Genomic DNA, 14,238 nt, shown 5'->3' with positions numbered 1-14,238 from the left:
CCGGGTCCCGACTTCCACCGGCGACGGGTTCCGTCTCCGGCGCTTGACTGCCGCCGGCGACGGGCTCGGTCTGCGGCGCTTGACTCCCACCGGCCACGGGGTCGGTGGCCGTCTCGCCGGCCAACAGGAGTCCTGGGAAGCGACAGCTGTCCTCGAACCAGCTGTGAGCTTCAGCCTCGGACTCGAGGACAGGTTGAACTCGGAAAAGTGCGCGATCCAGGTTGTATTTCGCAGAGTCGGCGTCGATGTAGGTCTTGATATGGGGGGTGCGACGTGGGAAGTGTATTTGATCGACAGAGCAGAGGACGATCTTAGGATCAGCCATAAGCGCGTCCACACATTGCAGCGCTATGGTCTGGAAGATACGTAGTGACAATGTGTCGCCCTTTCGTAGACTCAGCCGATAAAATTTTGGAGACATCTCCGGCTCGTCCCCTACTCGCGGACGCCTCTCCAGTATTGTACCAGCATCCAATGACCGACATTGACGCGCACCACAATCCAACTGCAAAGCACCACAAAGCAACACCCGCAAACCATACACGCCTCTACTCAATGTCCCCCTCATCTTTTAAAATTCGGAGCAATAATTCTTTTTGGTGTTTGGGAAACATCAATGAACAATGGTGTGGAATTTGGCTATGGTCTGAACTGAGTAGTACGCTGCGATAACCGGGACAAGTAATGTGGACTGAAGCGTCTGGGCTTGCGGGGAAGAACAGGTGTTGCCGACATGTAGGCAGGGCAAAGAAAATGTTTTCGTGCCACTGAGTAAGTGACACAGTGTGTGTTTACACATGAACTCAAGAACATTTGATAAGGCGAGTCCTATCGGAAAAAAGTACTCGAGCACGCACGTAGTCATCGGCCCTAAACCGGGTGGAAGAGACGCGGATCAGGATACAGGCGCCAGTGAGCTTCGGGGTCTGCGTCGGCATCCTTGCGTAGTTGTTTGAAGAATTCTCGAGTCCTTTCGTTAGCAACATTCTCAGAATTGGCTTGGAGACAAGTGGGTGCTAGGACGACACAGAGTTTAGTCTTGATGGATTTGCGGAAAGTGCCTCGTGGACGTGGTCGGGTATTGTCGATGGCAGAATCGAGAATGAGATATACTTGCTCGTAGCATCCGACGTACAATCCCTTACGTCCATCTCTACGTAGCGCGCGGCGTATTTGGCGTTTGAGTGAGTCAAAGATGACGGGAGAAAGACGATAGTTGTCGATGAAATTGGATAGACTGATGAGTCGGTGGTACGCGATCCGCTCACCCATGGCCTTCAGCAGCCACTCATACCCCTCCGCCTCTGTGGTGGTCAACGCCCTAATGTCATCCGTAGCCTCAGCCTCGGCCTCAGCGCTTCTTAGCGCTCTAGCGTGCGCGCTTGTAAGCGCCCTCGATACGGCTTTAGCCTCCGCTCTTGTCAGTGGGTACCGCGGCTCATGTTCACGCCGCGACTCCCACGGCATCCAGCACGCTGCAGCCGGCAACCGCACTGCACTCACTGGGCTATCCGGTCGCGACTGCTGCTTCGCCTCCTCCTTCACCGCATCATTCGCCAGCACCACCTCGCGCTTCCACAACACCAAACACGTCTCCCGATCCCACCCCGCCACCGGCGCCTCCGGCTCCCCGCACCTCTGTCCCGGCCGCACCTCATGACCCACCGCGCCCGTGAAACTGTCCAGCTGTCGCGACCGACAACGCTCACACGCATACGACCGCTGCGGCCAACACGGCTTCACCACCGAAACATGATGCCGCCAGTCCAAGTCCAACATCGGCCTACACACACCACCCCAATAGCCGGAGTCGGGACCCCCTATCCAACCAGGCTCCTCCGCCGCCCACGCCTCCAGCAACGCTTCCTCCAGTGCCTGCCAACTCTCCATCGGCTGCTTCAGCGCCGACGCGTGATCCTGAAGCGTGTATTCCGGCGGCCCCGTCGAACACACACCCACATTCGCCCAGTCCAGCAACGCGAGCTGCGCCTGCCGCACGCGCACTGCGTCCGGCGCCGCCGCCGCCGGAGGCGGCGGCGGACCCGTCGCTGGCGGCGCCGGCGCCTGGTACAGAAAGTGTCTGTCGTCTAGACGCACGCACGGCGAGAAGCTCTCAGCCGAGAACTGGATTTGGTCCTTCGAGAGCAGACGCAGTTGCGAGTTTTCTCGCAGCAGGCGCACACTCTGCAGCGCGACCGCCAGCAGCAGGCGAAGTGACAAGTTCTCGTTGGCGCACATCCTCACTCGCACGCACTTCGGCAGCGCCTTCGGCGTCTCCTCCGACGCCGCGAGCCACCGACGCGGCCACGCGCCCTGCAGCGACATGCAGCGGTGCGGTACCAAGTCGAAGACCGTCGCAAACAGCACTCCAAACTCTGTCCTTTTCGCGGCCGAAATATTCACAATCATCCGAGGATTTATGTCCGAGTAAAATACAGCCGGCCCCTCACAAAGATTATTTGGCAGCCGAGAATTGCGAACTGGGTTGGGGCTAACTTGTCGGCATTTCCGTAAGGAAACTGGGTCGGTAATCCGGACGACACATTCTATGGAACACGCATATGACGGGTGGAGAAATCGTGCCAGCCCGCACACGAAATAAGAGGGACGCACACGAAATAAGAGCAACAACTCCGGCATGTGATGGATGCATTACGTCCTTCTTCCCCGCTAGCAAGCACCTCGTCCGGTCGTGAACTGACCGTCGTGAGCTGACCATCATATACCCCCCCATTCAGAGACATACCCCATTCACACATGAAATTGGTTGTTAGAATGAGGAAAGGGCGGCTCAACATTGGTTACGGAGATCCTCAAAAAACTCGCGTTGTTTTTGTTGTGCTTCTTCGTCGGAGCCGGCAAGGAGACACACGGGTGTCAGCAGCGGGCTAAGTTTGCTCTTGGTGCCCGACGGGAGTGAGTCGAAATCGAGGTTGAAGCCAGGGGGCAGTTTCGGATTGAATTCAAGGGTGAGATAGACTTGATCGATCGAGCCAACGTACCAGCCGGAGGTGACTTGTTCGCTGCCGGCCTTGGAGCAGGATTCTAAGTCTTGTTTAGAGTCGGTCTTACACAAGTCGTCTTCAGTGTCGGGGTTAGCCTCGTGGTTAACCTCGTGGTTAACCTCGTGGTTAGCCTCGTGGTTAGCCTCGTGGTTGCGTCGTTTGGTAGCGATACAGGCGGCGCGCTTGAGGTGTTTTTCGACATCTTTCTGGAGTGTGTCTATGACCTCCCTTGAGGGTCTACAATTCTCGAGGAGGCGACGCAAGCTGATGACCCGGTGTTGGTGAATACGTCCGTCAATGGCGGAGCAGACTTGGAGCTGGGGCGCGGCAACGTTCTTCCATTCGCCTTTTATGAGACCGCCGAAGATGCCAGCGTACTCGGCCCAGGGTTTCCAGGTGGCGGCCCAGGGCAACTGGGCCGTTTTCGCGCCCTGCTCGCGGGCCGCGGCTCGAACAGCGGATGCGGCTGCGTCGGCTTCGGTCTCCCAGTAACCGGTGCAGACGTCAGGCGTCGGCTGCAGGTGGCCGACAAAGGCGGCGAAGGAGACGGGAGGCGGGGCACTGCACTGGTCGCATGGGGTTTTGCCCGGCCTCTTGGGAGGCGGGACGAAAACGATTTGGCCGCCGCGGTAGTCTAGAGGTGGGGAACAGAGTCCGGTCCAGTGGGCGTCAAAGGAATTTTTGCGCCTGACTCGATCGATCATGCTCTCGGCGGCCAACAGGACAGGGTGTTGGGGTTCATGGTACTCAAGGTAAGCTCGGAAAAAATCCACACGGAGTTTATGTAAGCTTTCCGCTGGCTGTTCCAGAAGACGGATACAGCCTGCGGCCTCAGGTACTTCGGAAAGGCCACAAGTGCTTGCAAGGTCGAGCAATGCTCGTTGTGCCAGAGATACCATCTCAGGGGTATTCGGGTTATACTCCCATCGTGTTATCTGCCGTGGTATCTCCAACAGGTATGGCGCATTCTCCAATTTCGCCAAAGCTTCTAAATAAGGACCAGGCGACGCTATCCCCGTCTCCACCTTGCCACTTGACACAAATTGCAACTGCTCCTTCGATACCAACGGCTGGCCTCCTGCCTTCTGCAAAGCCTGAACCGCCACAGTTAGGAACAACCCGTAGGACATCCTACGTGTCTCATCCAACCGTAATTGAAACCAACGAGAGTTAGGCTGTGTGTCATCAGGCACAATATTCTCGCAATGCATCGCCGCGATGCCTCGAGGCTCATCCAACGTAGGACAGTGACTCGAACCGCAGTCATAAAACTTGTTCGCCAAGGCCAAAGCAAGCTGCTCAACACATGTTTCAGACGCTGTACTCCCTCTCATCTTTCCAAAAATTTTGCGCACACTCGCCGCGGACACTTACCAACTAGAGCGGTCCAGTGACTGGACCACGGCATGTCCGGCAGCCACCGCCATCCAGGCTTCATACCACCATCACTGGTCGTCAATGAAGTCGGGGTTTTCATGTGCAGAGTTGGTGTGGTGCAAATTCAAGTGCCAGGAAAAAGGCATCTTGCTTTTCTTGGGCCTCTTTTTCGGAGGTGGCTTTGAGGCAGACTGGTGTGAGTAGTGTGTTAATCTTGGTCTTGGTTCCTGATGGGAGTGGGTTCGAGTCCAGATTGAAGTCAGCGGGTAGTTCTGGGTTGAATTCAAGGGTGAGATAAACTTGATCGATCGAGCCGACGTACCAGCCGTCGCCTTGTTTGGACGTGTGTGAGGTGCCTTGGTTCCGTGCGATTTGAGTAGCGCGTTTACGGTGTGCCTCCATGTCTTTTTCGAGCATTCTGACTACACTTCTTGACAGTCTGCAGTTTGCAAGTAGTCGTCGTAAGCTAATCACTCTTCTCTGGTACACACGCTTATCCACTGCCGAACACACCATCGCCTGCGGCTCGACAACGTTCTTCCACTCGGTTTTGAGAAGGCCGCCAAAGACGCCCGCATACTCAGCCCACGGCTTCCAGGTGGCGGCCCAGGGCAACTGCGCCGTTTCTACGCCCTGCTCCGCGGCCGCCGCCTGGACCGCCGCGGCCGCCGCGGCAGCCTCGGCCTCCCAGCAGCCGGCCGCGGCGATTTCGGTCTCCCAGCAGCCTCGGTCTCCCGCAGGCTGCAGGTGACCCCGAAACGTACCGAACGATGAGGGGGGCGGGGCCCGACACTGATCGCACGCGTCTATTGCGGGAGGGGTGAACACAACACGCCCCCCATGGACATCCAGGAGCGGGCGACAAAGCCCCTCCCAGTACTGCTTGTGATAAGGAGCGTGTTTGGTTGCTTTCAAAAGTATTTGTTCCGCGTCGGCCAGGTTGTCAGGATCATAGCGTTCGAGATAGACCCGGAAGACTCGTCGAAGTAGTTCTTCTGGACCCGCCACGGGTTCTTTGAGTGCACGAATGCAAGGCTGGGCCTCGGGTTGTTCGTAGACACCACAGGCACGCGCGAGGTCAAGCAGCGCACTTTGGGAAAGTGCTGCCTCCGCGGGCGGCAGCTGGATACTCGCAATCAATGTCTCCGAGAGCAGTGGGTTCGCGGTCAGTAAATTCACGGCCAGTGGCTGTAAGTTGTCGGGTGAGTCTATCCATGCGTTTACGATGGCCGTCCGGTCAAAGTAGATTTGCTCCTTAGCTACCAGTGGTTGTAGACGCGCCCTCTCCAACGCCTGCGTGGCGACCGTCAAAAATAAATGGTGTGACCAAGGTTGGTCCAACCGCAACTGGAACGTATTCACTTGTTCATCCCGCGTGTGCTCCGGTGTGCAATACTCCCATGAGAAACCGCATGGTTCATCTAGCGTAGGGCAGGGAGTCAAGCCACAGTCAATAACCCTGTGCGCCAAGAACAGTGCCAGCGATTCTGCCAATGCCTCAGAGGCTGCAGAACCTCTCATCTCCGAAAAATTAAATTCGGGTAAAAGGACTCACCCACGTTGACATAACGGCATCACATACTCGACACAATATTCGCTGCAAACGTTTCCAGGCAGACGTTTGAGTACGATATGTGATCGATGATGACAAGGATACTCCAGTCGCCGCCTCCTGCCTGTATTGGTCCAACGTGGTCCAATGATACAACGGCCATGACCGCGGCCTTTCCCAACGCCCCTGTCAGTAGTGGCACTCTCTGATAATTTTCTTCGATGTCTGGGAGCAGCCGTTCCTCTTGCGCCTTTTGTCGACTCCCAGGTGGCCGTTCGGGCTGGAGTGAAACAGTCGAAAGCTTGCGCGGGACGTAGATCCCGATGGCCCGGTGGGTTAAAGTGACTCCGCGAACTCTTTGACCCTGGAGCGACTTCGTGGGGTTGAACTTCTCGCTAGCGAGCTCGATGGGTAACTCCGTCCGGACGCCTTGGTTTACTCATGGTCTTCGGCGTCTCCCTGTACCTGTTTGAGTACAGCTCCTTTTGGCTGGTGCGTTGGAATTCGGCGGGCGAGTTCTTGATACCGAGTGGGGGGACGTTGAATTCGAAAAGGCCAATCGGAGTTGGTCGGGTTTACCACGGGCACTAGGCCAATGTCGGTGTGCCCAACGGGTTGGGCAGGCCATTTGGCGGCATCACCGCGAAGGTTACCTCCTTCTTGTGCGCGCAGATGCGCGTCTCGGCTGGTGCTGTGAGGGGCAGGTTGCCGGACACTAGTGCCGGTTGACTTCGGCCCCGGTATCTATGAAGAACTACAACGGGATATTGCGTACCTGGGCCTTTACAGAAAAGGGCTCTCATCCACCTTTTCACGCTCGCGATTTTGAGTTCGGCTGCTTCAACCTCGTTCAGCCGCGCCAGGAGGGCTCTCGTCGGCAGTTCGGCTTCCGCGTCGTCGTTGGTCCGCATCTCGGTGACTTCCGCTGACGCTGTCTTCTGACACTCGGCCGTGGGTGCGCTCGGCCCCGGCGTATGTCGTCGCCACCCACTTTGACTTGGAAGCGTCCGTGCGACGTTCCTGTCACAGTGCGGACGGGCTTTCCGTATGCATCCTGGTAGTACGTAGTGCGACACACCCGCACTGCGTACACCTTTCTCCAGTGGCCCAGTTGTCACAGCGTGAGTTTCGTGCCGTACATCCTTCTCCGTCGCGCGGAAGTCCGCGGTTGTGCAGAGCCGCTTCGTCCTTATCTGTCGTCGGCATAGGCGTCGATGTCGTCTTCTGGTTGGCCCTCTCCCGTTGTGACGGCGGCTAGCGTCAGCGTCCGTTGACGTAGATGTGACGGTCGGTTATCTTCTGCAGCACATCGAAGATGATTTCGTCCCAGAGTCCATCTTCACAAACCAAGTTCTGCGCTGCGAAGACGCCAGGTCAATGATGCACCGCTCCAGGAATCTGCGAGGTTTCGTCTCGGTGGCACCCGTTGGTCGTTGGTTGGTTGAGGAGCGCTTGAAGTCTCCCGATTGGACTTTCGCAATTGTCATGTTCCATGTCATGTTCCATGCCATGTTCCTGTTGGCTACGTAGTTGCTGGTTGAAAACATTCTCGTGGCAACGTCCTAGATAAAGTCTTGGACTTGGTTGCGGGAACATCGGTATGTAGTGGAAGCCCACAGCCCGCTCAACCCATCCAGCAGCTGTCTCCAGTGGGTAATGTCGTCAGCTGCATTCTCGACCAAGGGTGGTTACAGCTGACATCTAGCCCGGGCGGCCTTGTGCTCAGAGTTTGGTTGCTTCCCAGCTAACTCAATCGACGATGTCAAAGCTGGCATCGAAGGGTGGGTGGGTGGGGGTACGCTGGATCCAGCGTACCCCTGGATCCAACCCAGAACCGCATGACGCCAGAGTAGGCAGGATCGAGTGTGCCCCCACCCACCCACCCTTCGATGCCAGCTTTGACATCATCGATTGAGTTAGCTGGGAAGCAACCAAACGCAGTCTCAAGGCCGATACTCGGGTTTCCACTTAGCAAATGCTACCGGCGTCCACGCTTTGAGCCGCTTTTGTAGGAGGTGGTGGTGGTGGCGAAGCGATTGCCGCCAAGTGCCAGATGCAGAAGCTCAGTGGCAGGGTCTGCCGGGTAGTGGTCGTCATGAGCCAAGGAGGGTGGGTACAGCTGACCCCACACCACATAGCTGACCCCACACCACATAGCTGACCCCACACCACATAGCTGACCAGGTACAACTTGATGTCAAGCAGGAACCCAGTTTCCAAGTCCTTCTCAAACGATGTTCTGTACGTCAGAATCGACACGATTATTCATCACAGAAACAATGGCTTTGTGCTGCCGTAGAGCTCTAACCCGCGCGGACGACATAAAGTTATCTCCAGGTGACCCAGGGGGACGGTTACGGACCGCAGTCAATTACTTTCTTTCAAGAACAACGCCAAAACAGCGTCTCGCACACAACGAGTTTCGCGCGCACACACACACTTGTGCGGGGAGCACACACTTGTGCGGGGCGCACTCAGCAAACAGACTGCGGAACACTACTTCCAAGAAGTCGTATTTAAGGGAGCATGGTTGAAAATGTGGTGTGGCTAAAAACATAGGCGAGAGGCGCTGCAGTGAGTGGTCGGGGTGTCTTCGGGGGGTAGGTATTCTCGGCAGCAGGCATCGGTGCGGACGCGTTCGAAGAAGGCAGCTTCCCTACTTTCGGCCTCTTCTTCGGAAGAGGCTTTGAGACATTCAGGTGTTAGGAGAAGGCCGAGTTTTGTCTTGACGCCAAGAAGTGGATGGGACCCGGCGCAAATGAGACAGTCTTGTCGGTCGAACTCGAGGGTAACGTAGACCTGGTCGTAGCAACCTACGTACCAACCGGTACCCGGTCGCGTTCCGCGCTTCCGTGCCAAGCATGCGGCGCGTTTGCAATATGTGCGCGCGGCACGCTGCAAACTGTCTACCAACTCACGCGTCAATCGACAACCAGCTACTAACGCGCGTAGACTGATCACGCGTCCATGCCGGATCCGGTCGTCTGCCGCACGACAGACGTACCTCTGTTCCCCCGCCTCTGCCCCGGCCGCGGGGTCGCAGACCCCGGGGTCGCAGACCCCGGGCACGCAGACACCGGGCGCGCAGACCCCGTCTCCGCAGATCTCGGGGGCGAACCCGGCTGCGGAAACTGAGTCAGAGTAGGCACCAAGGTCGCAGTGAGAAACCAGGTCGGAGTGGGAAGTCGAGTCCCCGTGGGAGACGCGGTCCGAAGTGTGGGCGAAGAGGCGATGACGGCGCCAGGGCAACCAGGTGGCGCCCCATGGCAGTTGGGCGGTGCTGACGTGTTGAGAAAGGGCCGCTGCGCGAACGCGGCTGGCGGCTTTCGTGGCTTCCTCGAGCCAGGCGCCGGTGCGCCAGCAGCCGACGGAGTTACAGCGGCTGTGGAGGCATCCGTCGACGGCAGTGAAGTCTGCCCAGGCGTTCGGTGTGCAGTGCGCGCACGCGTGCAATTCCGTGCGAAGTGTGCCGATTTGACGCGAAGGGTAGCGTTCAAGCATCGGGCGACAGAGTCCGAACCAGTACCGTTGGGTCAGGCGTTCGAATCCGACCTCCTGGGCATTCAACGTCTCCTCTGCGTCCTGGCCGAGCGGGACCTGCCACAGAAAGGCGCGCGCCAACTCCGTTGCCAACTGCTGGAATGTCCCCAACGACCGCCGGAGACTCTGTAAAAAGTCCTCCTGCTGATACCCCGGGGGACCGCATCGAGTGGCCTCGCCCGCACGCACTGTACGCGCCAAGTCCAACAACGCAGCCTGCGCCAACGCCACTGCGTGCCGCTCCGACGGGCACCGTCCTACACCGCGGCTTGAGACCGGACTACCCGGCACTCGGCTTGAGACCGGACTACCCGGCACTCGGCTTGAGACCGGACTACCTGGCACTCGGCTTGAGACCGGACTACCGGGCACTCGGCTTGAGACCGGACTACCGGGCACTCGGCTTGAGGCAGGGTCCACGGTCCACCAGTCTTTGGCGATCCAGTCGCCGGGTACGAGAGCGGCGTAGCGTGCTGCGTCATCTAGTCGAACCTGCACACGTGGCGCACACGCGTAGAACTGGATCTGCTCCTTCGCCACCAACAGCGGCAACTTGGTCGGGTCCATCGTCCCCTCTCTCGGCACCGGCGTTGGAGCCCGCGGGTCGCGCCATCGCGGGTGTTCAGCCAGGCGTGATACACATTGCAACGCCACCGTCAGAAACAGACGCAGCGACACTCGACTAGGAGATTCTAATCGAAAACAACATTGCATCGGCGCCGGCACTACCGAGGTCCCTACGACCTCTGACATGAAGTCCTCGACCTCGCCCTCGGAACTGGCCGCCAACCGCCGCCCAAAATTGGGAACCGTGGTCCCATCCAGCGAGTGGCAACGCTCCATCACACAGTCCAACAAAGGCTGTGCTAACAATAACGCCACCCTTCGTGTGCGTTTCGCTGACGCACGACCACTTCGCATATTTATGTAAAACCGGACAAGCGGGGGCCAGCGTAAGGGGCAAGGGAATGGACCAAGGGCTAAGGGTCAGGGGCAGGGGGCAAACGTGGGCCAGGAAGGGGTGGAGGGCAAGGGAAATCAAAAAGAGCGTTCGTTCTATTAGGAGGTTTCTGACAGGGTTTCTCTTTCATCGCTCGCTCTCTTTGTTCACCTCTTCAAATCGTTGTGCTGTATTGCAGCCGGAATATCCCCAACGTCCATGACCCAACACGTCCCGGCTGGCTGATGTGAAGCCGTTAGCCAGGCAATGACACGAACTGTTTTATTGTTGGCGTTGCTACACACAGTCGGACAACACCAGAACCGAGCCCAAGCCGAGTCATGTTCGGGTAGTTAGGGCTGGCGATTGAGGAAGTGGACTTGTTCTCGGAAGGGTATTTGATCGCGACAACCTGCATCATGTCGCACTTTACGGAAGAAAGCGGCTTCCCTGTTTTCGGCTTCCTCTTCGGTAGGGGCTTTGAGACAGTCTGGTGTTAGGAGAAGGCGAAGTTTGGACTTGATTCCGACCGGTCGTGGTCGTCCGCGGAGGCGGTCGATGAGCCGGTGGTTGGGGACGCCGATTTCAAGTGTGACGTAGGCCTGGTCGTAGCAGCCCACGAACCATCCCGTGTTTGGCCGGATGCCATGTTTGCGTGCAATGCGTGCAGCTCTTTTGCAGTAGGTGCGAGCATCACGCTGAAGGCTGTCCACGAGTGGGCGGGTGAGTCGATGGTTGGCGAGGAGATTGCGCAGACTGACCACTGTGTGTAGCCTGATGCGTTCGTCGACGGCGTTGCACACCCGTGTTTCTGCGTCGGGCGTATCTCGCCAGTGGCCGGTGGTTGCATTCCAAGTGGCCGCCCAAGGCAGCTTGGCCAGGCCCACGGCGGCGTGCATGGCTTGCTGTCGTACCCCTGTAGCGGCGAACTCTATTTCCTTTCGCCAGGCGTCGGCAACCCAGGAGCCTGGGGGAGCCCAGCCGCTTGTCAAGCTGCCGGGCATGGCCAGGTTGGGGAGAACACGGGGTTCACAACGTTCGCATCGGTATAAGCCAGGTGAAACTCGTGCCACACCCACCAGCTCGCTAGGCCACGGGTACCGCTCCAACATAGGTCGACAAATACCGCACCAATGTTGGTTGTTGTAACTGCTAATGCAGCAGATCTCTTCATCGAATTTTGGAAAGGAATTGTCATCCGTCCGGTAGTTGGCTGCCGATATTTGTTCCCAAAAACATCGAAGTAGTCCAGCATGCATGTTATCCAACGCTGAAGCATCCTTCAACCACTGAGTAAAGTTCTCTTGCTGGTAGTCGGGAGCAGCCCCAAATCCACCTGTCTGATTCACACCACCCATCTGCGCCAATTCTAGCAACACTGCCTTCGCCGCAATCAACCGCTCCTCTTCTCCCTCTTCCTCCGGCCTCTTCCAATACCCATGGTCATCAGCAATACGCACCCAAACACGAGACATGTTTAAAGGGAATTGGATCTGGTCCACCGAAACCAACCACCGTTCATCATCTTCTAGCAAACGATCTAAACATTGCAAAGCCACTGATAAAAACAGCCGCAATGATACACTCCTCTTCGGACCCAACTCCAGTCGACAATGCCGTGGCATAGGCTGTACCAAGCAACTATCTTCACCGTCTAGCGACCCACCATTCAATGAGGCACCATTCAATGAGGCACCATTCAATGAGGCACCATTCAAGGACACGCAAGGTACCTCCGTACAGTCCAACACCATCATGGCCAACAATGTTGCCGACCTCTGCACTCTTTCCCCGCCCGCGGAGCACCCTCGCATTTCCCCCCTCCCAAAATTGACCTCTCCCCTCATTTCGACGGCTAGCAGCGCACGGTGTGGACTTCTTCTTGGAAAAGTATTTGTTCGTGACAACCTGCATCATATCGCACTTTACGGAAGAAAGCAGCTTCCCTTTTTTCGGCGTCCTCTTCAGTAGGCGCTTTGAGACAGTCAGGTGTTAGGAGAAGGCGAAGTTTGGACTTAATTTTGACCGGTCGTGGTCGCCCTCTGAAACAGTCGGTGAGTCGGTGGTTGGGCACGCCGAGTTCAAGTGTGACGTAGGCCTGGTCGTAGCAGCCTACAAACCATCCTGTGTTTGGTCGGATGCCGCGAGAATGGGCGATGCGTGCCGCTCTTTTGCAGTAAGAGCGAGCATCGCGCTGAAGGCTGTCCACGAGTGGGCGGGTGAGTCGATAGTTGGCGACCAAGTTGCGCAAACTGACGACTGTGTGGAGCCTGATGCGTTCGTCTACGGCGTTACACACACGCGTTTCCACGTTGGGCGCGTCGCGCCAGTATTCCCAGGTTGCATTCCAAGTGGCCGCCCAAGGCAACTTGGCCACACCGACTGCGGCGTCCATCGCTTGCTGTCGTACCCCTGCAGCGGCAAACTCTGTTTCCTTTCGCCAGGCGTCTACGACCCAGGAGCCAGGGGGAGCCCAGCCGCTAGTCAGACTGCCAGGCATGGCTAGAGAGTTTAGAAGGCGCGGGACGCAACGTTCACAGACATAGAGGGCAGGATGCACCCGGGCCACACCAACCTTGGCACCATGACGTTCGAGCATGGGCCGACAGACGCCATGCCAGTGCTGGTAACGGTAGGCGCGGGCGCGGACGTCCGCGTCATTCAGTCTCTGCCACGACGCGTTGTCCGTCCGGTAGTTGGCTGGGGCCAATTGTTCCACAAAGGAGTGCACGAGGGCCAAATACAACTCCGGGAACGTGGTCGCACCAGTCAACCACTCCACGAAATCTTCCTGCTGGTAGTCCGGGGCAGCCCAGAATCCGGCCGTCTGATTCACACCACCCATCTGCGCCAATTCCAACAACGCCGACTGCATCGCTATCAAACGGCACTCTTCCAACACATCCTCATCACCCGCATCTGGCCGCTTCCAATACCTCCGGTCGTCATGTAAACGCACCCACACGCGTGCTGTGTTCTCCCGAAACTGAATCTGGTCTGGCGATACCAACCACATGTGTCGACCCACCACCTGATCCAGACACTGCAATGCTACCGCCAAGAACAGACGTAACGACATCCCCCTCTCCGGACCCAGCTCTAGTCGGTAATGCCACCGCATAGGCGCCACTCCACAACTCTCTTCGCGTGCCATTTCACCATTCACCGAGGCGCCATTCAGAGACGCACCATCCAGAGATGCGCAGCATTCCGGGATGCAATCCAACAACGTCCACGCCAACCACAATCCCAGGCTCTGAACCCCCCGTACGCAACACCCTCGCATTTTATGTTCGCCAAAATAGCCGCGGGGCGGCACCAATTTTGATGTTGGGTTGGTGCAGACGGTTCCTATCCAGTGCATGGGCTTAGCGCACGAACAATGTGTGGAGGCTGATGCGTTCGTCGGTGGCGTTGAAAATACGAGTTTCGGCGTCCGGAGGGTCCAGCTCCTCTCCGTTTGAGGCGAGCTGGCTGTCTAAGACCGTTTTGTGACAGGTTGCCGCCCAGGGCAACTTGCCCACGCCCGCGGCCACATTGTTCGCCTTCTCTAGCACCCCTATAGCCGCGGACTCCGTGTCAGGCGTCCGCCACCCAGGAGACGCAGCCACCAGTCAAACTGCCAGTCATTCCCAGACGGTCTACAAGGCGCAACGTTCACAGACATAGACGTCGCCGACGCCGCCGCAACACGCTCAGCTTCAACAGGCTGCGCTTCAACGAGCTTTGTTTCCACGTGCTCCGCTTCCGGTCGCTCCCAGTACCGACGGTCATCGTACGAACACACGCGCCATATCAAACAAACTGAATTTGATCCCGAGAAA

The 14,238-nt window shown here is 57.6% G+C and overlaps 7 protein-coding genes across 7 annotated transcripts; all 7 read right to left on the bottom strand.

Moving 5' to 3' along the window:
- On the bottom strand, positions 1 to 568 carry GNI_182690 (hypothetical protein; the record flags this gene model as incomplete). The annotated part of the gene is made up of 1 exon (XM_011135238.1): positions 1 to 568. A coding segment is annotated over one exon (568 nt), but the record flags the coding sequence as incomplete, so codon positions are not given.
- Positions 569 to 870: 302 nt separating this feature from the next.
- Positions 871 to 2,409, bottom strand: GNI_182680 (hypothetical protein; the record flags this gene model as incomplete). The annotated part of the gene is made up of 1 exon (XM_011135237.1): positions 871 to 2,409. The coding sequence occupies one exon, from the start codon at positions 2,407 to 2,409 to the stop codon at positions 871 to 873; it is 1,539 nt and encodes a 512-aa protein (XP_011133539.1).
- A 382-nt stretch (positions 2,410 to 2,791) lies between these two features.
- GNI_182670 (hypothetical protein) lies at positions 2,792 to 4,339 on the bottom strand (the record flags this gene model as incomplete). Its single annotated transcript, XM_011135236.1, has 1 exon — positions 2,792 to 4,339. The coding sequence occupies one exon, from the start codon at positions 4,337 to 4,339 to the stop codon at positions 2,792 to 2,794; it is 1,548 nt and encodes a 515-aa protein (XP_011133538.1).
- A 139-nt stretch (positions 4,340 to 4,478) lies between these two features.
- Positions 4,479 to 5,903, bottom strand: GNI_182660 (hypothetical protein; the record flags this gene model as incomplete). The annotated part of the gene is made up of 1 exon (XM_011135235.1): positions 4,479 to 5,903. The coding sequence occupies one exon, from the start codon at positions 5,901 to 5,903 to the stop codon at positions 4,479 to 4,481; it is 1,425 nt and encodes a 474-aa protein (XP_011133537.1).
- Positions 5,904 to 8,481: 2,578 nt separating this feature from the next.
- On the bottom strand, positions 8,482 to 10,317 carry GNI_182650 (hypothetical protein; the record flags this gene model as incomplete). The annotated part of the gene is made up of 1 exon (XM_011135234.1): positions 8,482 to 10,317. One exon carries the CDS (start codon positions 10,315 to 10,317, stop codon positions 8,482 to 8,484), a length of 1,836 nt encoding a protein of 611 aa, XP_011133536.1.
- Positions 10,318 to 10,767: 450 nt separating this feature from the next.
- Positions 10,768 to 12,228, bottom strand: GNI_182640 (hypothetical protein; the record flags this gene model as incomplete). Its single annotated transcript, XM_011135233.1, has 1 exon — positions 10,768 to 12,228. One exon carries the CDS (start codon positions 12,226 to 12,228, stop codon positions 10,768 to 10,770), a length of 1,461 nt encoding a protein of 486 aa, XP_011133535.1.
- Positions 12,229 to 12,269: 41 nt separating this feature from the next.
- On the bottom strand, positions 12,270 to 13,700 carry GNI_182630 (hypothetical protein; the record flags this gene model as incomplete). The annotated part of the gene is made up of 1 exon (XM_011135232.1): positions 12,270 to 13,700. The coding sequence occupies one exon, from the start codon at positions 13,698 to 13,700 to the stop codon at positions 12,270 to 12,272; it is 1,431 nt and encodes a 476-aa protein (XP_011133534.1).
- Positions 13,701 to 14,238: the final 538 nt, after the last annotated feature.

Source organism: Gregarina niphandrodes (genome assembly GCF_000223845.1).
Source record: "Gregarina niphandrodes unplaced genomic scaffold scaffold00071, whole genome shotgun sequence".
NCBI classification, from domain to species: domain Eukaryota; phylum Apicomplexa; class Conoidasida; order Eugregarinorida; family Gregarinidae; genus Gregarina; species Gregarina niphandrodes.
This window is presented reverse-complemented; position numbering and strand designations above follow the sequence as displayed.